This window comes from Watersipora subatra, chromosome 3 (assembly GCF_963576615.1).
Source record: "Watersipora subatra chromosome 3, tzWatSuba1.1, whole genome shotgun sequence".
NCBI classification, from domain to species: Eukaryota; Metazoa; Bryozoa; class Gymnolaemata; order Cheilostomatida; family Watersiporidae; genus Watersipora; species Watersipora subatra.
This window is the reverse complement of record NC_088710.1, coordinates 75,399,032-75,423,186: the sequence shown is the minus strand read 5'-3', so window position 1 is coordinate 75,423,186 and position 24,155 is coordinate 75,399,032. Positions and strand designations below refer to the sequence as shown.

General features: G+C 39.6%; 2 protein-coding genes across 3 annotated transcripts; one reads left to right on the top strand and one right to left on the bottom strand.

The window, feature by feature from the left end:
• Nucleotides 1-107: 107 nt before the first annotated feature.
• Nucleotides 108-5,487, top strand: LOC137391944 (piercer of microtubule wall 1 protein-like). 2 transcript variants are annotated; one of them, XM_068078509.1, is made up of 6 exons: nucleotides 194-227; nucleotides 1,604-1,657; nucleotides 3,481-3,565; nucleotides 3,649-3,733; nucleotides 4,422-4,555; nucleotides 5,352-5,487. In XM_068078509.1, exons 3-6 carry the CDS (start codon nucleotides 3,542-3,544, stop codon nucleotides 5,418-5,420), a joined length of 312 nt encoding a protein of 103 aa, XP_067934610.1. In that variant the 5' UTR covers nucleotides 194-227; nucleotides 1,604-1,657; nucleotides 3,481-3,541; the 3' UTR covers nucleotides 5,421-5,487. The 2 variants fall into 2 exon arrangements, with proteins under 2 accessions (XP_067934609.1, XP_067934610.1); XM_068078508.1 differs by lacking the exon at nucleotides 1,604-1,657 and having other exon boundaries at nucleotides 108-227.
• Nucleotides 5,488-5,920: 433 nt separating this feature from the next.
• LOC137391941 (TBC1 domain family member 25-like) lies at nucleotides 5,921-22,195 on the bottom strand. Its single transcript, XM_068078505.1, has 6 exons — nucleotides 22,028-22,195; nucleotides 17,193-17,305; nucleotides 16,754-16,905; nucleotides 11,327-11,452; nucleotides 7,960-8,157; nucleotides 5,921-7,337 (listed from the first exon to the last, which is right to left on the bottom strand). Exons 1-6 carry the CDS (start codon nucleotides 22,079-22,081, stop codon nucleotides 5,929-5,931), a joined length of 2,052 nt encoding a protein of 683 aa, XP_067934606.1. The 5' UTR covers nucleotides 22,082-22,195; the 3' UTR covers nucleotides 5,921-5,928.
• Nucleotides 22,196-24,155: the final 1,960 nt, after the last annotated feature.

Sequence of the window (24,155 nt, the reverse complement as noted above, 5' to 3'; positions counted from 1 at the left end):
GATCGTTAATGCCCTAATTGGTTACTATATTACGACCTTGACATGAAAACATCAACATCTATTAAGCATTTCGCACTCGGGCAGCCTCGATATCGCTCCAACTACAAATACAATCATCCTTTATTTGTTTATTAGTTTCCATGCAACTAAATTACGGGGCTCTCTGAAACAACAGCAAAAGTTTGTCACAGTTGCAGCATTCAATTCTTGGTCAAATTTCTAAATTGGTAAGTTACATAGTTTTAAAACATATTAAAACTAAATATATATCGTTTTCTAATTTTTAACAATTTCACACGAATGTTTTTGTAATGATATCTTGGCCTTGAAAATTTTATTAGAAAACTCGCAGTGACTAGTACCACCTAAAGGAAGCAAATTTTAGTTAGGCGTACTCCAAATTTTAAACAATCTTTTCGTACTGTTTTTTGTTGGTGCCAGTTATCTAAATTAAACTACTCAAGTAAATCTCTGACGCTGCACATCTTTCCAGTTCTTGTAGATGAGTTAGTACAGGGTGGCTTAGCTGCACATAGGGATATGCGAGCTCTTAGGCAAGTTCTACATGTTTCATGCAGATAGTCGTTTTAGTAAATTGTTATTGTAAATAGACCATTGCAAGTTGTTTTCTGGGACAAGAGGCAAAGCTCAATAAACAAATCCGCAAGACTATTGTTTTACTCACAAAAAAGTTCATTAAAATCTCCAACAACAATTAAAGAAAAGTTGTCTTAGAATTTGTGTATGTGACGTCTTATACTTATAAAATAAAATATTTTTGTGACATTGAATGTCGACACATTAATTATACCTTAGCAAGTTAACCTTCCGTTCACATTAGCTCACAGCGTCTAGGAACCCCAAGTAAGGACATATATTGAGGTAATAAATCAACAGAATTTTTACATAACCTAGATCAATGTTAACAACTTGTATCTGTGTGAATGCTTTAATTCTTGTTGTCTTAGACATAACAGAGTCAAAACAATTTGCCTACCATACAACAGGAATAATTTTGTTACTGTGATATGAAAGGCAATTACCACATAAGAGAGCTTGCTCACAGTCCGCGCGTTGTATCAATCACTTTACCTTGCTCTTTAGGAGAATGTGTTTATTTTTCATCACTGCTTGTGAGTCATATTGCTCACATTGGCTCACAGGCTTTGACTGACCTACGGGAGCAAAGATTAAAACTGGTATGTTGTTTGTTCAGTCAACAGAGCTTTATATATTTTTGAAAAATCAAAAATGTGTATAGCACGCCAAAGGTGTGCCATCATGTAGTTAATATGAGGTGAAAAGTTATATGTGTGCATTCTAATCAAGTCTTAATGGGGCCGTTTACTGAGATGCCAACTGGGTGCGCACACATTTCACTTGCACCATTAAGTACGCTACACTTTGTAATGCAGCGTCCAAAGACCTGCAGTCTATTTCACTATTCTATCATGTGCCATTTTGACACTTTCATATCTAGTTTAAGAAGAGAGATATGCATCCTCAATCAGTAATTTGAGGATGTATAGTTTCTATTGTATAATAGTTTTTTTCATAATAAGGTGTTGGCTCACAAATTTATTCCTTTTGTGGATATTTCAAGGTCAGAGGCCATGAGTAAGTCTGACGAGTCGCACTGTGATTCTAACATGAAATAGTGAGTCTGACTATGATGTGCTGAAGACTGGGTGGCTGATCAGTTTAGTCCTTCAATAATAGCACGTCTAGTATCCTAGTTCATTAGACTGTTTGCCAACAGTAACAGTATTTGGAATTTTCTACTCTCTCCTAGCTTCATTTCGCATCTGGATCAGCATTTCATGCTAACCAAATTATTTTTATGCGTTATTGAGGTTACATATGTCACGTTAATCTGAAAACTGATCACCTTGATGCAGACAGACAATTTGACATGCCGTGTTTGTTTAGTATAGTATCACTAGCACAATGTTTTAGCTTTCTGCAATTATTTAACAAATCAACACAATTGTGTCTCCTGATCAACTTCGTAAATTAAAATACAATCTTAAAGATGGCAGCTGATGGCAACTGTTTTTGACTGCATTCTGTTGGAAACCACAGTTAATGTTGATTTATCACTAAAACAACTGAGCGTATTTTAGTAACAACATAAAATTTAAGAGATGTTTTTTATTTTACAATACATGTATGAACTGACAGGCAAACCAGAAGTGTCGCTAACATAGAAGTGATTAAGGAATATGTTTGCCTTAACTTAAGTTTATAAGACAAAAGTGAGTAAAACAGATCTGAGTAAAGAGAGAACATTTATTGACCGCGCCATCTTGACATCTGGAGGAGAAACCTGGTTTTGAACTAGCAACAAGGAGAAGCTGATGACTATCCTTAGAAAATGAAAAGGTTCATGCTAGGGAAAGCATGAGAAAACAATGATAAATGGCTGGCTGCAATCACAAACAATAGCACAAAATATGCTACAAAATGTAGAAGAAAAATTATGAACAGAGGAAGTTATGAGATCACAGGCTAAATATAACGACATGAGAAAAGCATAAATATACAAACTGTGCAGACCGGAAGCTATTCAAGCTGAATGCATCTTAAAATATTTAGTTTATGATATTGAACAAACAAAAAATAATACTGCGACTTTTTCAGTCTCTGCTGTTTGATGTGGTTAAAATTTTAAATTGTTCTGTCTGAATTTGATTTCGTAGTAAAACATAGATTTAAAGCTTGTCCTTAGTTTGTACGCTCATTTGTTAGCTCGAGCCCATCTCTCCTTAGAGCCCATCTCTCCTTAGAGCCCATCTCTCCTTAGAGCCCATCTCTCCTTAGAGCCCATCTCTCCTTAGAGCCCATCTCTCCTTAGAGCCCATCTCTCCTTAGAGCCCATCTCTCCTTAGAGCCCATCTCTCCTTAGAGCCCATCTCTCCTTAGAGCCCATCTCTCCTTAGAGCCCATCTGACACCCTTAGAGCCCGTCTGACACCCTTAGAGCCCGTCTCTCCTTAGAGCCCATCTAGCAAAAGCATAAAGTATTTTCTATCAGTTTATTTAAAATAAAAAGTTGCCACTATTGCAATAATTTTTATTGTGTCTTCTAAACACAGTTGTAAAATGTGATTTGATAATGTTCCTAGTCAGCTCTTAATGTATTTGTTGTCTGTGATATTTTGTTTTGGAGTTATTGACTCATTGTGACACCGACTAGCATCAATGGTTGTTTTTAGATAGTGATTCGTGCAGTTAATATGGCGTATAAAGCACTGCACTAGAATTAACTTGTTTGCACTGAGGGTTCGAGCTGGCTCCTTTATGTATGTAATCCGTTTCTACGTGACATTACAAAACATTGCTTCTTCATGCCTGCTTTCCATATTAATAATCACTCGTATCACAGTGCCTAATTTTACCGGCTGTAGATTTTTCTTGCGCTCAACTCGTCTTTAGTCCTAACATGTTTTATATCATGACATTGAATTTGTAAATACTTCAGGAGAAAGCTTAGAAGAGGAAGTTATCCTACCCTAACTATTTGAGTGTTAGAGCTATTAGTAATGTCTGCTGATCAACAAACGGAGGCAAGTATTTTAGAAAATTGCATCTTTTGATTTATTATCATCTGAGGTTGTGTGGGACTGTAATGCCATGTTGTTGTTAGCAGGTCGGACCAGGTGGAGTTCCGAAAGGTTCTAAAACATCTGAATATTATCGAACTTTCGACATTCCTGATCGATTTGAGAATCCAGGTAACTTGGCTCCACCGCATAAGCTATATAATTATGTTGTCTTGTCAGTATATATATATAATGTCTGCAGAGGGTATTTGTTTCAGCTTGTTTAGTTTTGTGTCATAGCCTAGGTTCCTACTGATTATACTCCCTGAACAAGAAGATAAAGTAGAACTTTTGAATATATATTTGCACTTAAGCTGAATATAATAAATCATCTTGAGATAAGCATAGCTGCTGGAACAAGCTTGTGGGCAGACTCTCCTGAATGCTTGTGGGCAGATTCTCCTGAATGCTTGTGGGCAGACTCTCCTGAATGCTTGTGGGCAGACTCTCCTGAATGCTCGTGGGCAGACTCCTGAATGCTTGTGGGCACACTCTCCTGAATGCTTGTGAGCAGACTCTCCTGAATGCTTGTGGGCAGACTCTCCTGAATGCTTGTGGGCGGACTCTCCTGAATGCTCGTGGGCAGACTCCCCTGAATGCTCGTGGGCAGACTCTCCTGAATGCTTGTGGGCAGACTCTCCTGGATGGTTTTGTCACGGAAGTCGCACGTAATATTTAGACTAGATGCAAACAAAAACTTGCTTTAGAACTTTTTGAACAACATGTTGGACTAAATATTATAATTGGCATATATATTCGCCGCAGATCAAGTTCGTCATCGGTAAGTCCTTTTGCATATCTGGTATTTGTTTGCTGATAGAGTGGTTCGAAGGCTACCAGCAGAAACAGATTCATCCACTTTATAGACCCACATCAAAAGATTACGGTGGAAACCAGCCCAATGTTCACACTATGCCCACGCATTTTCATGGAAAATCTCAAAAGTTCACCAACGTAAGTGACAAAAGAGTACAGTAAGAGGGTAATTCTTGTATATTTGTATACACACTTGTATACGTACTTGTATGCGTACTTGTATACGCACTTGTATATGCACTTATATACGTACTTGTATGCGTACTTGTATACGCACTGGTATACGCACCTGTATACGTACTTGTATACGCACTTGTATACATACTTGTATACGCACTTGTATACATACTTGTATCTAGCTATCTGCAATATAAAATATGTTTTCTGTTCTTTCCTTAGTTCACTAATGGTTTTCAAGAAACATCAATACAAAGCCAACTGGCTATTGTTGATAACTCGCTGTTGCCAATTACAGCAAGAATGTTGTGTAGACTGTTTATTGGAATTGTGTTCTCCTCAGTCATGTTAGCACATCTTCAACTCATTATTCGTATGCATTTTCTTGCTGATTGCTTACGAACGTGATTTTTATTTCTTTGAACTGAAATTTAGACAGGTATTTAGATAGTTTCTAAGTTGATTATAGCGTTGAACATTTGCAATGCATTCCTCCAAGTTTTGACAATCTAAACCATAAGCACCATAGTATGGCTACACATATATATCAGTCATGTTTACATGTGCATATCAGCCAAGTTTATGTGTGCATATCAGCCATGTTTACGATTGCATATCAGCCATGTCTACACTTGCATATCAGCCATGTTTACGAGTGCATATTAGCTTTTATTCCAGGTATCAAGGCTCATTCCTATGTGTTGGTTTTAATATGAGGTGTGTACAGCAGTGTTTTCTAGGCTCAATCATATTGCAGCATTTGGGGGTTTGTGGGATGCCCCGCAATCGCTCACTGAACACCAACAAGGACACAAGCCGTGTGTAAAAAGAACAGAAAGGCCAATTACATACTAGATATTCACCCAACATTGAAAGATGCTGAAGGCTTGACAGGTGGCTGCTCATCAGAAAATTCACAACTGCCATCAAAACAACAAATCTATTATATTACGCGATATACATTATGTATTTTTTTAATATTCAATAGAATATCACTGACACTTCAAGAATTTATCTCATTTGTGAATTATTATGCCGACTCATATTAAAGATGCAAGATTATTGCACAAAAGTCTAATAAAGGTGAAGGTTATCCAGTGAAACCAAGACTAGAAAACTTATAAAACTGTATAGCAGTAACTGTAAGATTATGGATAACATACGCAAGTGCAAGCAACTCAGCTACCTACATGACAATCAGGTGTGATGTAGGAGTTAGTTGACTAAAAAAATAAAAACAATGGTTACGGACGGGAACATAAGGAAAATGCTACAAAATATAAACAGATTAACAACAATATTCAATAGTAAAAACATTGACTTTCATGTGTAATTTAAGCGTACGCATGACATTCCTTTAAGTAATTTTCATATGCAATTTTTGTATTACATATTACCTTATTCACATCATTTCGCCTGACTCTACGATCAAACAGCATAGCGATAGACTCAAAATCTAGCCTGTTTTTAATTATATGGTCACGGTGTTGCTCAATCATTGTAAACGCCGCAAACATGAGAAACGCATTTCCCGAGCCAAATTCTTCTGGTGGAGGAAGAATAGATGGATGTGGGTGAGGGGGGTGAGAGTCAGACGACTCCAAAGTAAACTGGAGGTCTGAGCCTCTAGATGAAAGAGCCAAGGGCACAGGCAGTTGTGTTTTTATACCAGAGTCTAGACTCCCTGAACTGCAGTGAAGATTACTACAACTCGAGTTGCCAGATTCAAGAGCCTCGCTGCAGTTATCGAGACCTTCGTCAGTGTACTGCAAAATACCATTGATATCTTCCCCTACTCCTATATAAAAGGTACTGGTAGGTTCGAGGCATTGAATTGAAGGCTCTGGTTCTTCGCTGTTCGGGCTTCCTTCCATGTCTGTTGAAGATCTACTGGCAATGTCAGAGAGCCTTCTGGGAGATTCTGACCTGGAGCCAGCCGCGCACCCATTCAACATCTGAGAGACAGCATCAGTGGCCAAGGGAGTAATAGAGTGGTTAGAGCCCTTCCTACACAGGGAAAGCAACTTTGTGTAAGGAGTGGGGGTACCACAAGATCCGCTGTGATGAATAGGAGCCACGCGAGCTGGCTGTTTGGCAAATAAGACGCTGCCATCGGCGCTGAGACAGTGTGTGTCTGACAGCGGTACCCCGACGGGTGAGGATTCGATGGGTAGAGTGCTCCACATCGTCTCAAGCATGTACAGGGCATCATTGAAGGCAAACTCTCGCTTGAGCTCGAGAAGAAGCCAGCGGTAAGTGAAGAATAGATCTTGAGTATCATTGGCCATCATGTAGTGCCAGAGTTCAGGGTCGTGATAAAGCAGCAGCAACTTTAGATGGTCAAACTTCTTCGTCATCGCTTTTCCATCAAACAAGAAGTTGGCTTTTAGACGTTTCATGAGTGCGCAGAAGCAAATGTAGGCATTGCTTTCATCGGCTTGAACAACGAGCATGACAGATGCGAGGTCACTCATGCCCTGACAGTAGGAAACATCGGGATGGTGTAGCGAGTAAGTGCAAAGCAAGTCAAACAAACTCTCCGTATTCTTGTTATCATCTCTGCCCCGAAAAAAGGAATGGGTTCTGTCTGTTCTTATTACATCCTTTCTAACCATCGATGTTATAAATTTTAATTCTTCAGATGCGATGCCACGGGAGAAGTTATCCTTCCAGGAACTACGCAGCATCAAATATTCTTTTGCTTTTTCTTGCAAATACTCGTACCGTTCCCGGCCATTCAGATCTAAAACAGTGGGTGAAGTACAGATAGCATTTCTGTCAAATGAAAAGGCTGACTTGAGTTTGGGAGTGACTCTCCGCGTAGGGCACAACGGCCCAAGCACTAAAGGAAAGACAACTTCAACGTGACTGTATATCGCTACCATCACAAAACAAATTACTACATAAACCATCACTCCAATAGATAAACGCAATGTAAATGCGAGTGTGAGAGGACAATTCTTAAATCTGGGCTCACACCAACGTCAGCGTTGCCTAGTTAACCAGCATGACTCATTCCTAGGAATAAAGCGGTGCTGACAATCACATCATGTGATGCGTTATGAGGTATCTCACAAGGCATGCCTTGAAAGTCAACTAAGAACATAAACATGGTTATGACTACAAATTGAAAGTTGCATTGGAATATGAATGGTGTATTAAAGAGAAAGAAATGCATAATCCTCAGTCAACACTTCTGCTTCGTAAAATGGGGGGATAATCCATCACGGCGTTGATGGATAATTATACAAGAGTTATTTTTTCTTCTGCCACTCACTAGATAACCATGTGACGGCAATTGAATAAAAAATGGGTGTCAGAGTGGACAATAAGGGTCTTAAATTACACGCATAAGGAAGACCTACCTGGAGGGAAGATGTTGAGGAGATGGCGCCAGCTAACTTTTCGCATGCTCTGCTCAATGCCTCCTTCATAAATTCTCTCTCTAAACAGCCTCTCTGCAACGAGCCTGCCGGCGCAGTCAAGGTGGTTGCGGAACTCTGCATCTGTCAACGGATGTTTCATTGCCCTGCCAAGTGCGAAACCTCCCCTCCTTTTCTTTCCTAACGTTGGAAGCAACACAGATAGTGTTTGAAATAATTAGAATTGTATGAATGCTGTACATAAAGGCTGTATGAATACTGTACATAAAGGCTGTATGAATACTGTACATAAAGGCTGTATGAATGCTGTACATAAAGGCTGTATGAATACTGTATATAAAGGCTGTATGAATGCTGTACATAAAGGCTGTATGAATACTGTACATAAAGGCTGTATGAATACTGTACATGAAGGTTGTATGAATGCTGTACATAAAGGCTGTATGAATATTGTACATAAAGGCTGTATGAATGCTGTACATAAAGGCTGTATGAATACTGCACATGAAGGTTGTATGAATGCTGTACATAAAGGCTGTATGAATACTGTACATAAAGGCTGTATGAATACTGTACATAAAGGATGTATGAATACTGCACATGAAGGCTGTATGAATGCTGTACATAAAGGCTGTATGAATGCTGTACATAAAGGCTGTATGAATACTGTACATAAAGGATGTATGAATACTGCACATGAAGGCTGTATGAATGCTGTACATAAAGGCTGTATGAATGCTGTACATAAAGGCTGTATGAATACTGTACATAAAGGCTGTATGAATGCTGTACATGAAGGCTGTATGAATGCTGTACATAAAGGCTGTATGAATACTGTACATAAAGGCTGTATGAATACTGTACATAAAGGCTGTATGAATACTGCACATGAAGGTTGTATGAATGCTGTACATAAAGGCTGTATGAATGCTGTACATAAAGGCTGTATGAATACTGTACATAAAGGCTGTATGAATACTGTACATGAAGGCTGTATGAATGCTGTACATAAAGGCTGTATGAATACTGTACATAAAGGCTGTATGAATACTGCACATGAAGGTTGTATGAATGCTGTACATACAGGCTGTATGAATACTGTACATAAAGGCTGTATGAATACTGCACATGAAGGTTGTATGAATGCTGTACATAAAGGCTGTATGAATACTGTACATAAAGGCTGTATGAATACTGCACATGAAGGCTGTATGAATGCTGTACATAAAGGCTGCATGAATGCTGTACATAAAGGCTGCATGAATGCTGTACAGAAAGGCTGCATGAATACTGTACAGAAGGGCTGTATGAATGCTGTACCGAAGAGCAGGTATGACAATTATAGACAAGACAATATGGAACGTCTGCTGATTGCATAAATAATACGATAGCAGTTCTTCGGTATGTTTATGGTGTGGAAAGATAGGCAAGCTGGAAATGGTGCTACCCATAAACAAGGCAGCGGTCAGTTGACAAGGCAGCGGTCAGTCAACAGGTCAGCGGTCAATCGCTGGATTGAATTAGCAGTCAGTCGGTGAATGGGCCAGGTCAAGTTTATAAATAGACGGTTACTGCGCATTCTATCTGTAAAGGAAGTCAGTAAACACGCATCTAGACAAAACAACAGCTGAGCACTGCGTGAGCAATTATGCATGGCATGCGGTCTTGCGCATTTGACCATTTAGATATCAGGGATGATGACTTCATAACCCTGATATCTAAATTATATATGACAGGCTTCCATCGCTCACTCTAGGTATTATGATATCTAACATTCAAACATAAATTATATGAAATTACCTAAACAACAAAATATAGAATGTAAAATGAGAGAGGAATGGTGCAGAGGTGTAGGTAGGGTTGGTGATGGAGGTATGGATCCAGTACAGCCTCTCCACTTTCACTCACTTTGAGTTTTTTTCATTACATCACTTTTTTCATCCCAGCAACTACTAGTAAGCTTCATACAGTCCATATTTATCTATGATTGCTCACTCTAGTTATAAGAGATGGTCCATATTCATCTATGATTGCTCACTCTAGTTATAAGAGATGGTCCATATTCATCTATGATTTCTCACTCTAGTTATAAGAGATGGTCCATATTCATCTATGATTGCTCACTCTAGTTATAAGAGATGGTCCATATTCATCTATGATTTCTCACTCTAGTTATAAGAGATGGTCCATATTCATCTATGATTTCTCACTCTAGTTATAAGAGATGGTCCATATTCATCTATGATTGCTCACTCTAGTTATAAGAGATGGTCCATATTCATCTATGATTTCTCACTCTAGTTATAAGAGATGGTCCATATTCATCTATGATTGCTCAATCTAGTTATAAGAGATGGTCCATATTCATCTATGATTTCTCACTCTAGTTATAAGAGATGGTCCATATTCATCTATGATTGCTCACTCTAGTTATAAGAGATGGTCCATATTCATCTATGATTTCTCACTCTAGTTATAAGAGATGGTCCATAATCATCTATGATTTCTCACTCTAGTTATAAGAGATGGTCCATATTCATCTATGATTGCTCACTCTAGTTATGAAAGATGGTCCATAATCATCTATGATTTCTCACTCTAGTTACAAGAGATGGTTCAGGTTGAGCTATGGTTTCTCATTCTAGTTATGGTCTTTGTTCATCTATGATTTCTCACTCTAGTTATGGTCTTTGTTCATCTATGATTTCTCACTCTAGTTATAAGAGATGGTCCATATTCATCTATGATTGCTCAATCTAGTTATAAGAGATGGTCCATATCCATCTATGATTTCTCACTCTAGTTACAAGAGATGGTTCAGGTTGAGCTATGATTTCTCATTCTAGTTATGGTCTTTGTTCATCTATGATTGCTCACTCTAGTTATAAGAGATGGTCCATATTCATCTATGATTGCTCAATCTAGTTATAAGAGAAGGTCCATATTCATCTATGATTTCTCACTCTAGTTACAAGAGATGGTTCAGGTTTATCTATGATTTCTTACTCTAGAAATAAGAAAAACATTGACTTCTATTTTTACTGCAGCTCCCAATTGTATCAGTCTTAGGATCGACATTTTTACAACTAAAAGAAGAAAGTAAAAGAATGTAGAAAAAAATGTTTAATGTTATTTGATGATTTTGATCATATTATAACCAAATTATGCGAAGGAGAACTCCATACATTAAGAGAAAGGCGATCTTTGAGAGAGCATTTGATGTCAGATGCATGAAATTAGGTCAAATGTTGAGTAAAATACTTATCCAATTTAACTTCTCATGTTAAAAAGTTCAGATGCTCCAAGTCATCAATTTGTGACAGAAATGTTATGAACTTAGGTTGCTTACCTGGCGTGAGAATATCGGTGAGCCTTTCTGCAAATTTAGCGACAAACCGGGTCTGGTTGGTGAGCGTTTGAATCTTGCCAGGAGAAGGAATGTCGGAGCGTTCCACGACATCCCAATCGTCCATAACTTTAAAAATCACACAACAAATGTATGGGTTATACAGTAAGTGTATGAGGTATACATTAAGTATATGAGTTATACCATAAGTGTATGAGGTATACAGTAAGTTTATGAGGTATACGATAAGTGTATGAGTTATACCCATAGATATATATACCTAGATTGGCCAATAGGGAAAAAGCCTGTCAGACCTAAATAGCACGACGTAACGTCACTGTATTGTACCTCACGCTTGACTGCACTGCTGTTTACAATGAATCTAATGGGAAGAAGGTAACAAAATTACATTTATTTTCACATAAAAACCTTCTTGTATACATAATCCAGTAAACTAAAGCAATTCTGTGATAATATCTGATAACCACCATAGATTAAAACTATAAAAGCTATGAATTGTTGCACACAAATCATGAGCCATCATGGCTTTATTTGCAACCCTCTCTTATCCCCATTCTCTCTTTTCCCCTTCTCCAAATAATAAGTTAGAAGGGGAAAAGAGAGAAGGGGAATGGAGAGGGGAGGGGAAATAGCCCACCCACTCTAAGAGCCAGACCTTGGCTAGGTAAATAGACTAATACGCTGAACTAAACATGACTAAATATGATGAGTATGCAAGTATGTCTGAAGTCAAAAATGAGACAGAATGATTATTTTACAGCTGGCTAGGTCACCAAAGCTGAAGTGTAATGATTGTATCACTAGCATCGTGGATGTTACCAACGTTGATGTAAACCAAGCAACGAATTCCCTAATTACAGTTAAGAATCAGGGTGGCTTGACTTTGTCTTCGCCTGTGGTGATTGAGGTTTGCAACCACAGCGTGAAAGCGACAAGAGTGTTGCTTAGTAGCGCTGGATTGGTGAAAAACTTTGCCAGGCTAGCACTAATTGCCACCACTAAGAAGCCAGTCACGAAAGGACAATACCAAGTTATTTGTACAATATGCATAAGCAAGTTAAAGGTTGACTTGCAACAAAATTCACATTGCAGTTATTTGGTATCATAAGATTCACCATGCCTTACTCTGTTGTGTTGTAGGTGTGAAACATATGAGAAGGTGATTACAAGCTCTTAAAAGCTAAAAACTTATACAGTCATACTTCAACTTACGAGCTTAATGCGTTCCGAGACTGAGCTCGTATGTTAATATACTCGCATGTTGGTGCAATTTATTTATATATCGAACAATTAATTATATATTGCTTGGTTTCCATACTCTAAAAATGCAAATAAAACACTCAAAACAAGATATTGTAACAGAAAGAACATGTTGGTTATTGTCATAATTTACCACATGCTTTCAAAAAGCAACAATCAAAAAATAATACAAGGAAATGTGATTATTTAAAATGTAAAATTAAATACATACAATAGCAGCTAATGCTAGCATTTGCGAGAGAGGGAGATATAAGTTATCCTTCATTACAACAGTTGTCTTTGATAAATTTGAATTTTATCAATGTCTTAAAAGACAAACTCAGAAGCAAACCTAAAAGCAAACTTTCATTTTTAATTTGACGTAATTAAAATTTCTTCGGCGTTCGTAGTTTAAAGTTTCTCGCTGGTTAGCTAATTTTTCCTTCGTTTCGCTTTCACGACTAGCCGGCCGTCTTAAAATAAATCTATCTAAATACGTTCGCCTTTGTCGCCCTTTCAACATGTTGCGATTAGGACGAACACAGGTGTCGTCACAAAGGATTAATGCATGACCACTAGCCAACTTGCCCGAATGTCTATTGTTATAGTTTTGATAGATAGCACCAGCCTTTTCATGTAGCATCGTTTCAGTTACGCTGTCACCGGACAATTGTTTATCTTTTATCCAATTAAATGCCTGAGCAGTCTCTCCATCAGCGGTCGTGAAGATCGCTGCGCCGTTTAGAAACTATGGTTAGTCCTTTTGCGAACTAAATGCGCTGAATATAATCCTTCGGTTTGATAATTGTGGATGTATTTCTGTCATATTGCTGAGCTAGCTCAATCACGCATACACATTTCGCATATTTTTCAATAATTTTCTGTTTAATATCAACTGTTATCATTTGATTTTTTTTTGCACCATCTTTAATTTTACTGGCAAACTTTCAGTCAACGCAGATTACTTTTAATTCACATACAGTGTAATTCTGCACTGAAAATCGCGCACAAAGACGCAGTACCAAAGTATAAACCTGAGTAGTTGAAAAATACAGAGTGATGCTGTTCTCATAAAACACCTTCGGCATACTTGGCAACTGACTCACGTGCTCGTATCTCAAACATGGCTCGTATGTTAGCACTGAAACTTGCATAAAAGCTGGCTCATATCTCAAGTTTCTCATACGTTGGAGCACTCGTAAGTTGAAGTATTACTGTACTTAGTAATGTTTAGGTCAACATGATATTAGTCCTTTACCTAGCCAGGGTCTGGCTCTTTGGGTGGGTTGGCTATTTCCCCTCCCCTCTCCATTCCCCTTCTCTCTTTTCCCCTTCTAACTTATTCTTTGGAGAAGGGGAAAAGTGAGAATGGGGATAAGAGAGGGTTGCAAATAAAGCCATAATGGCTCATGATTTGTGTGCAACAATTCATAGCTTTTATAGTTTTAATCTATGGTGGTTATCAGATATTATCACAGAATTGCTTTAGTTTACTGGATTATGTATCCAAGAAGGTTTTTATGTGAAAACAAATGTAATTTTGTTACCTTCTTCCCATTAGATTCATTGTAAACAGCAGTGCAGTCAAGCATGAGGTACAATACAGTGACGTTACGTCGTGCCATTTAAGTCTGACAAGGCAACCGATGGGAATAGCAATTATTGGCCAATCTAGGTATATATATCTATGGTTATACCTTAAGTGTATGGGGTATACAATAAGTGTATGGGGTATACAATAAGTGTATGAGGTATACGATAAGTGTATGAGGTATACGATAAGTGTATGAGGTATACGATAAGTGTATGAGGTATAAGGTAAGTGTATGAGGTATATGAGGTATACAGTAAGTGTATGAGTTGTACTCTAAATGTATGAGGTATACGGTAAGTATATGAGGGATATGGTAAATGTATGAGGTATACGGTAGGTGTATAAGGTATACGGTAAGTGTATGAGGTATACAGTAAGTATATGAGGTACACGGTAAGTATATGAGGTATACGGTAAGTATATGAGGTATACAGTAAGTATATGAGTTATATGGTAAGTTTATGAGGTATACTGTAAGTGTATGAGGTATACGGTAAGTTTATGAGGTATATGGTAAGTGTATGAGGTATACGGTAAGTGTATGAGGTATATGGTAAGTGTATGAGTTGTACAGTAAGTGTATGATGCATGCATCAGGTGGACATATCCCAGCCATCAGGAGGTGGACATATCCCAGCCATAATTGAAGAACACAGGTTATCGATCTCATGCTGAGCTATGAAAGCTATAAAGGATGAGGTGGCCAGTGCAGAGAATAACAGAGTATGATACAAAGTATAATGGTATTATATAAACTCTCTAGTCAGTCACACATAACTACTGTAATTATCAACTATTTTCAAAAAAGAAGGGAGACAGACTACAATCGGTTAAACATACGTAAGGCAGGAGCCATATCAAACTGTGTGATTTCAACAATGCATGGCAGATGCTAGTCAGAGCTAATCTAATGTAAAGACAGTCAGGTCAAAGTATCATATCCAACATGATGAAAAGCATGAGACAAAGAGTGAGACAGGGGGGTGAATCGGTGAATATAGTCTAAGGGTGATGATTTACATAGATAAGTGGTAACCTAAGTAACCTAAGCAACAGCAGCAGTCACCCTCGGTGAACTTCTCTGACAACACCCTCTAATTGCTTGGCTGCATAAATGAGGACACTGCCCCTTGCGAGCTGCAGATAAGATAACAGACATAGCTGTGCAGGTGAGACATGCGTGGCTCGCTAATACTCTGGAAGGGTTCTCAAGAACATCTACACGCGTGCGTGTCTTGAGCTTAGAAGGCTCGTCACAGAAACAGGGTAGAATTAAGGCGTGGTCACACGAGCACCGAACGGACGTAGGATCGGTTTGGTTCGGAGCCTGGTTCGTGGTACATGTCACACGGCATCCGAAGTCACTTCGTTTCCTAGATACCATACGTATAGAGACAGGACACGGTTTCATTAGTAGTTTTTATGTATTTGTGTTAAATATTTCTATTGTAAACAAAAAACTTTGAGGAACAATTATAAATTATAATTACACAGCAGATTTATCAAAAGATCGTTCAGCTGCTCAAAATAAATCCCTTGATACAACGATTTTGCCAACCCCTCCCATCAAGATAATTATATTTTTTTTATTAACATATGAATGCTTTTCTATGCTGAGTACATAACAAACAAAAACAGTCTTTATCGTAGTACTGTGGTTTTACATAAATAAATCAGTCAACGATACTTCATCAGGATGAATATGACACATTACTTCTATTCTACACGAAAGAAAATCACAACCATTCTCTTACATTTATGCAAAGCTTAAGTGCAACATCTTACATTTATGCAACACAATCACTAGTCTGGGTGAACCTTGTCATCAATTGCTTCATGTTGTTTATTTAACGAAATAAAAGCATCGTCCCATATCTTTTTCAACTTTACTCACACGCACGTAAGGAAAAATGTGACGCGTGCTCGCTAAAATTCTAGAAATTTTAACCAGCCAATAAGAGCAAAGGTTCGGCCACAAAATTTCGAGCAGGACCAAAATGGTTCGTTTCGGCCAGAAATGTCTTCAGCCGAACTTTTTACAGCTGAAAGCGACGTCGTTTTGCATCATTTAGTTCGGTTCGGCGTTCGTGTGACCACCCCTTTAGTCTCCCTGAGAATTGTTCAGTGTCCAAGCAAGATATTGGCATAATTCTTCAAGCCATTTATACCTTACGGTATAACTCCAACCTAGCACAATGCTGCCACCATCCACCCTAGCACCACCCACCCTAGCACCATCCACCCTAGCACCACCCACCCTAGCACCATCCACCCTAGCACCATCCACCCTAGCACCACCCACCCTAGCACCACCCACCCTAGCACCACCCACCCTAGCACCATCCACCCTAGCACCACCCACCCTAGCACCACCCACCCTAGCACCATCCACCCTAGCACCACCCACCCTAGCACCATCCACCCTAGCACCACCCACCCTAGCACCATCCACCCTAGCACCACCCACCTTAACACCACCCACCCTAGCACCATCCACCCTAGCACCACCCACCCTAGCACCATCCACCCTAGCACCACCCACCCTAGCACCACCCACCCTAGCACCCTAAACCTACCTCCATTGTTGTGTTTCTTTTGAACGATGAGTTTTAAACACGACTGCACTGCACAGTTTAATACGGCAGCGTCCAAGTCCCAGTCATTGAGGAGCGGCAGCTGTACAATATACTCCTCATCATCAAGGGTCAGATAGGAGGTGACAAAGTCTCTGAAAATCACAAAACAGAATTGCTGCACACTTAAACTTGTCACAAAAAAGCGTACAAATCATGATACTGACAGGAGCAGCCCGGATTGCTGCATACAAGCCATAGATACCTAGTGTCAAAGATATTGATTTATCAAAAAAGCAATACGTTTTCTGGTCCCCTTCTGCCATTGCTCTCTCCTCTTAATAGGGAAGCTCGATATAGAATGAATTACGTAATATTGACCAGTTTGATTGACGCCTACATTACACAGAAAAGAAACGCTCAAATGATGACATAAACTCACCCGGTGATGTCAAAGGCATTGCTCAACAGGCTTTGCAACATCTGGTACGACGTAATCTCTGGGTCGAGTGAGAATCTTTTCACGTCTATCATATTCTTGTCTTCATCTAATAGCTGCGCAAGAAAATAATGAACATATTAAATCCTCTATACGCAATCAGTGCAAGTCCATCTAGCGCATACCCACTTAGCATGCACTCTATCCCTGTTCCTCTCCAATACACATGCCATGTTTAGTCATGTATGTATACATGGAGAAGATTCGCCAGAAGATTCGCTTCATACAAAGATTTAAGATTAGAGTCCAGTTGATTGCTAGTGCTAGCAGGTAGAGGCTAGTGCTAGCAGGTAGGGGCTAGTGCTAGCAGGTAGAGGCTAGTGCTAGCAGGTAGAGGCTAGTGCTAGCAGGTAGATGCTAGTGCTAGCAGGTAGAGGCTAGTGCTAGCAGGTAGATGCTAGTGCTAGCAGGTAGAGGCTAGTGCTAGCAGGTAGAGGCTAGTGCTAGCAGGTAGATGCTAGTGCTAGCAGGTAGAGGCTAGTGCTAGCAGGTCGAGGCTAGTGCTAGCAAGTAGAGGCTAGTGCTAGCAGGTAGAGGCTAGTGCTAGCAGGTAGAGGCTAGTGCTAGCAAGTAGAGGCTAGTGCTAGCAGGTAGAGGCTAATGCAAGGCATGCAGACTGCCAGAGGATTCCCACAGGAAAGATTAAGGATGGTTCTAACACATCCTTAATGTTACTAGAGATGAATTGGAAGCAATGACAGTCAACCTGAAAAATTGGTTCACTCCTAATTTAATCTCACCAAACCAGCAAAAGAGGCACAAAGCATTTTAAGAATGAAAAAGGCAATGCGATGTTTTTTAATATTTGAGACTATAGGTGACAGTGAGAGGTTAGCCATTACTACTTTACTAGCATGGTGCATTACCTGCCAATTCTCATCTGAGGTTCTGAGGCTACGTAGACGGCAGCTGTTTATCTGGCTCACAATTTAAGCAAATCGTTTCCTCTCGAAGTCATTATTTATGACAAAATTGATCGACAAAAGGTCCATAAATTAGAAAATTGATAAAAATATAGCTATGGAATGATATCGGACCAACAAACACCCACAAAAACTGGATTGACACAATCAGATTGATACAAGTTGAAAGATAGATTTTGACAAAAAAATATTGCTCATGAAAGTCAGTACTGATTGTAACAAAAGGTAATCGTTGCAAAGCAATAAATATGGTCAACAATTTAAAAGCACACATGACCGAATCATATATTGTTGCTAGCGGCCTTGACACACCAAAGATGTGATTTCTGAAGTTAGTACTTGAACATTCATCGATGAATAGACTGAGGCGTCATAGACTTGATGAAAAAAGATTGATAGGGGTCAGTATCATGGACCAACTGATAAATATCACTTTACATTTTACAAAGATCAATATTAAAGAACATCTATCAAACCCGGTCATGGACAGTGGTTGTATGATAGCCTGCTAAAATCCATAAGATCACTGAAAAGTTGCACCAACAATAAAATTGTGGAAAATATCCAAGATTCTACTAATATTCCATAGAGCTTAGGCAGTTAAGGGCAGGTTTCTCGTCAAGATCTTTATGAGTGAAACACTAGCTTACTGACACCGACCTAGTCGCTAACTCGCATGCTTTTAGTTAGTATGTAGCTGTTTAATTCAAACAAAAAATCAAATGCCATCGATAATCCGTTTATTCTTGAATAGCCGATCTTGACTATTCAAGGAAGAACTACTAATTGTAGAACTCTTTAAAAAATAACCATCTCTTTCTCCAATAAGATAGTGTCTGAATAGAGTATTACCAGTTCATCGCGAACAAAAGCTCACAATATATTTGAGAGATTAACTAGGACATTGCGGGTTGCTAGCTGACCAAAACAAGCAGAACTACAATAGCTTATCAGTCAACCTTGCCACCTCCATACCATCTCCATACACACTTCATCAACACTGACATAAAAAGGAAGGTCTTGAGAGTTGAGATGCAGCCATTCATTGGAGTCGTATTCATGCCGGCAGCCATTTACCTACCTAGACAGTACCCACATCTTAGAGCATACATACACTTCTTAACGCCGTAATAAGCCAATCATACTGTCACCGACAAGCTAGGCAATTTTAACTAGCAATATGTGGGACCTCTGGAATGTAACGGCTTATTAACGCAGAAAAATATTCATTTCTGCATAGCCTGTAGTGCTAGAGGCGTGTGCAAAGCGTGAATGATGCAAGTCTTCTTTTAGTAAAGATTACAATGCCAAGATCGTCTGATTAAGGCATGAACGAAATAAATTACAAGTTGGTCCATATAGAACAACTATAACTTGTTTTAGCTGGTGGTAGTTGATTATAAACTCTTTGTAACATGCAGGAGCTGAAAACGGACATTCAGGATGAGATGTGTGCCACAGCATGGAAGGAAAATGTTACTAGGTAGGCAGGGTCTTAGTAACCCAGGACCCTTTAGCCGTACCCAGCATGAAAAGTTGATTTCCTACATCATAGTCAAGATACTTGAGCTCAGTGTCTCTAGTTGATACTGCAGATACACAGAAACAAAGTGCAAAAGGTGTCATCTCTGGCAAAGAGATAATTCTCATAAATATGGCAAACAAAACATTCATGTGGTGTTTATGTAGTTTCCTCAACTCGATGAGTTGTGCAGGACGAGAGTAACACATAAATTCTATGACAAGCCGAAAAGAGTAAGGAGATGACATAAAATAGGATCAATATATTAAACGCATACCAAATGTCAAAACTCTTGGAAAATTCTTCCTTTGTACCTGTGAAATATTTCGCGAATATCAAATTTAGGAAATTGTATAAACATTCAAAAAAGCAGAGAAATAAGAAAGGATGAATGCGACAAGGGTACCTGAGCTCCCTCTCGCTCTGAACAAGGGTATCTGAGCTCCCTCTCACTCTGAACAAGGGTATCTGAGCTCCCTCTCACTCTGAACAAGGGTATCTGAGCTCCCTCTCACTCTGAACAAGGGTATCTGAGTTCCCTCTCACTCTGAACAAGGGTATCTGAGCTCCCTCTCACTCTGAACAAGGGTATCTGAGCTCCCTCTCACTCTGAACAAGGGTATCTGAGCTCCTTCTCACTCTGAACAAGGGTATCTGAGCTCCCTCTCACTATGAACAAGGGTATCTGAGCACCCTCTCACTCTGAACAAGGGTATCTGAGCTCCCTCTTGCTCTGAACAAGGGTATGAGTTCTGTTGACCAACATAAAAGTGTCCTCGCAGCACTTCTAGACTTGTCAAAAGCTTTCGGCAAAGTGCTACATACTCTACTGATGGAGGAGTGCTACATACCCTACTGATGGAGGAGTGCTACATACTCTACCGATGGAGGAGTGCTACATACCCTACTGATAGAGGAGTGCTATGTACCCTACTGATGGAACTACATACCCTACTGATGGAGGAGTTCTACATACCCTACTGATGGAGGGGTGCTACATGCCCTACTGATGGAGGAGTGCTACATACCCTACTGATGGAGGAGTGCTACATACCCTACTGATAGAGCTACGTACCCTACCGATAGAGGAGTGCTACGTACCCTATGGATAGTGCTAGATACCCTACTGATGGAGGAGCTTATGAAGATTGAAGAAACAGATGATTACTCATTTGAGTGGATCTACAGCTTTCTACATGGCAGGTCACAATGAGTCATATTGGATGGCTGCATGTCTAGCTCTCTCCTGGTTACATTTGGTGTTCCACAAGGATCTGTTCTTAGACCAGTACTATTTTTACCATTCCTAAACAACTTGGCAAAAAGTATAGCCTGCTCCATAACTCTGCTGATAATACTCTTCTCTATCAGGAAATCTCATCCACCCTAGACATTACATTATTCCAGCAAAACCTTTCTAAACTTGAAACATGGGCAGCAAGATGGGAATGGGAGAGGGAATGGAATTCAGTATCAACAAGAGCAAAATCTTAATGTACAACAGCCTCACCAAGGATTCTACACAGGTATACAAGCTGAATGGCAAAATACTGGAGCAAGTAGCAGAAAGTCGGTACCTAAGAATGACTCTACCGGAGAGTTTGAGATTCAATGAGCATATACAGCCTAAAATGACAACAGCAAAGAGGCAACTAGACATGAGCAAGCGTGCATATCATCGGCCTCCGGGGGTTAAGCTCTTAGCACATAAATCTTTGTTTGCCTCATCGTGAGTACACAGCTGCAGCCTGGAATCCCCGTAACAAGGGAAAATGGTTAGTTTGAAGCAGGTTCAAAACCAAGCGTTAATGCTTATAACAGAAATCAGAGACACTAGAGGAATCACCGATACCATGAAAAAACTTGATACTATCCCGCTATAACAAAGAAGGCAGCAACAGCGACTATATCTGCTAATGAAAATCCTCAGCAAGGCAAGAAAGAGACCATCCTTCTATATAACAGTCAATTATGAATAGACCAGACAACTTTATCAAGACCAGGGCTCAGTGTGTGGGCCAACCCACTCAAGTACAAACAGCAGAATCTATCTCAACAGCTTTTTAACAAAAACTATCAGAAAGCTCAAATAAACCAGCAAAACAAAAACCAGCCACATAGAGTAGCAGTTCTGCACCATACACTTTCACACAAGACAGGCTGACCTTGCCTGTACTGGTCTGAATAAAAGCTAAATATGAATTTAGCTTTTGGAAACCTGACCTAAAATTGTTTATACTGGCATTTAATTGAGACACGTCTCTTACACCCTTATGTGATTTAACGTGAAGAAATCTACGTGGTAATAGATTATACAAAAAGTTAATACTTACTTCAGCAGTAACACTAATCGCTTCGCCGGGAAATTGTGACTGTTCTAACATCATTCTGAGTATTAAAAATTTTAATAAATATCCAGCATCACCAGAAGTCGTTTCATAAAACTTAAAATATGGTGTTTGCAGCAATGCGCTGAACCAATGCTGACATCCGCTTCTAACTCCTAATTATGGTAAAGCAAGTGGTCGATGATTTACATTGACTATTATCTAGCGAAGAATAACTCGGGTTCTTAGTTTTAACGGCATCTTTTTTCGTTAGATAAGTCTATTTTACGTTTATGTTTAAGCGCGGGCGTGTACAACGAGTCAAGTTATCTGTTTGTGCTTGACAATAGCGAATTCTTCGCTTGAGCAACTACGTTACAAAACCAAGAATGGCGTTTATATAATGAGAGCTTGTGCCTTCAAGTGATTTACGATCGGTCATTTATTACTAATGCACTATAACGGGATCAATGGCTTGAATTGCTAACCAACAAAAAACACGTAGTCGTATCGAACAGTTATTTAAAAAAGATCTTCCTCAAAAATGTGTAGTAACAGAAGATTTTATGTCACTGCAAATGCATTGTGGCACACTATGTTGGGAGAGTCCGAGAGAGGGGCACATTTGAACAATTTTTTGCTTCTTACAATATAATGCTTGGAATGACTTGAAATTAATAGAGTAAATACTCTGACATTTTAAATTTGCTCACCCGCAATTTTAGTTATCAACCGTAATAAATATTAGAGTTATTAAAAAATTGAATCTATTCACATTGCTGTCCCATTGTACCCCAGCGTGTGGGGTATATTGGAACATGATGTGTGTTCATTGAGACATCGTGTGAGGCTCATTGAAACATCATGCGGGGTTCTTTGAGACATCATGCGCGATTGCGGGTTTTTTGAGACATCATGTGGGTTCATTGAGAAATCATGCTGGTTCATTGAGTCATTATTCTGGGGATATTTGAGACATTTGTGTCATTGGTTATCACCCACATAATTTAAATAGAAACCAGCTAATGTGAATACAGAATTGAAAATATAAAGACTATGTCAATACTGAGCTGAAAGCGTAGCACGTGAAAGCTGTGTTAGATCCTGCGACCTACACGTAGAGGCGACCTGGGTCGGCTTACTCTACCGGTCTGCATTCACCCTCCACAGGGGCCGTGTAAGTATTGCTCGTAGACCAACACGCGGAGGCGACTAGGTCGACTTACACCACCGGCCAATCACAACTACCTACACCAGGAATTGCTCCCTGGGAGAGATACTGCTCGTGCGACAAGGTCGACCTGAGGTCGACGCGGGTCGACAGTGTATTTCTAACCCTACTCCCAAAGCGCAGTCCGAAGGACTTAAGCTTGGAGTACGCAAGAGCTCAGTGTGTTTCCGTATTGCGCAAGGAAATAGAAGAGTGTGGGTTCAAATGCAAAGCATGTATTGAACAACTTCTAGGCCGATAGACACGGCCTTATATATAACAAAATATGTAAATGAGGTTGGCTAGGGCCAACCTCCTCTAGGGGCGTGACTATATAAAATAACCAAGGGCACACAACTCTAATAATAATAACAACTAAAAAGGAGATGGTACGGCAAGTTTCCATCACATACGCCGCCCCTATAGACGGCTATCGGCTATATACAAAAAACACACAAAAGAAAAAAAAAGAATACAAGAAATATATGAACACACCAACTAGCTACTACAAAACAGGCAAAAACAAAAAAAATATAATAATATGAGAAACCGCAATCACTAAACACCAAGGGAAATACGGATAAATCATGTCGACCGGGTCATCTGGGGTGTCGACATGCGGTTGGCTAGATCCTCCAGGCGACGAGCCGCCCGTCGGAGGTTGGAGGCCTCCTCTCGTAAAGCATCTACCGTGACCCGGGGTCGTACTTCCCCCAGCCGACTCTGGATGCTGCCGATTGTTGTTAACCTTCTAGGGGCTGGGACTGGTCGTTCCCGTTTAGGTGGACTGGACCACTTCTTTTTCGGGGGAGAAGGGAGAGGTGCCGGGGGTCCTCTTCGAGTAGGTGGCTTCTTAATCGGCCCGTAGGGTGTAGGCTTCTTTACGGTTTCTTTGGTGATCTCCATGTTGGGAAACGATATGGG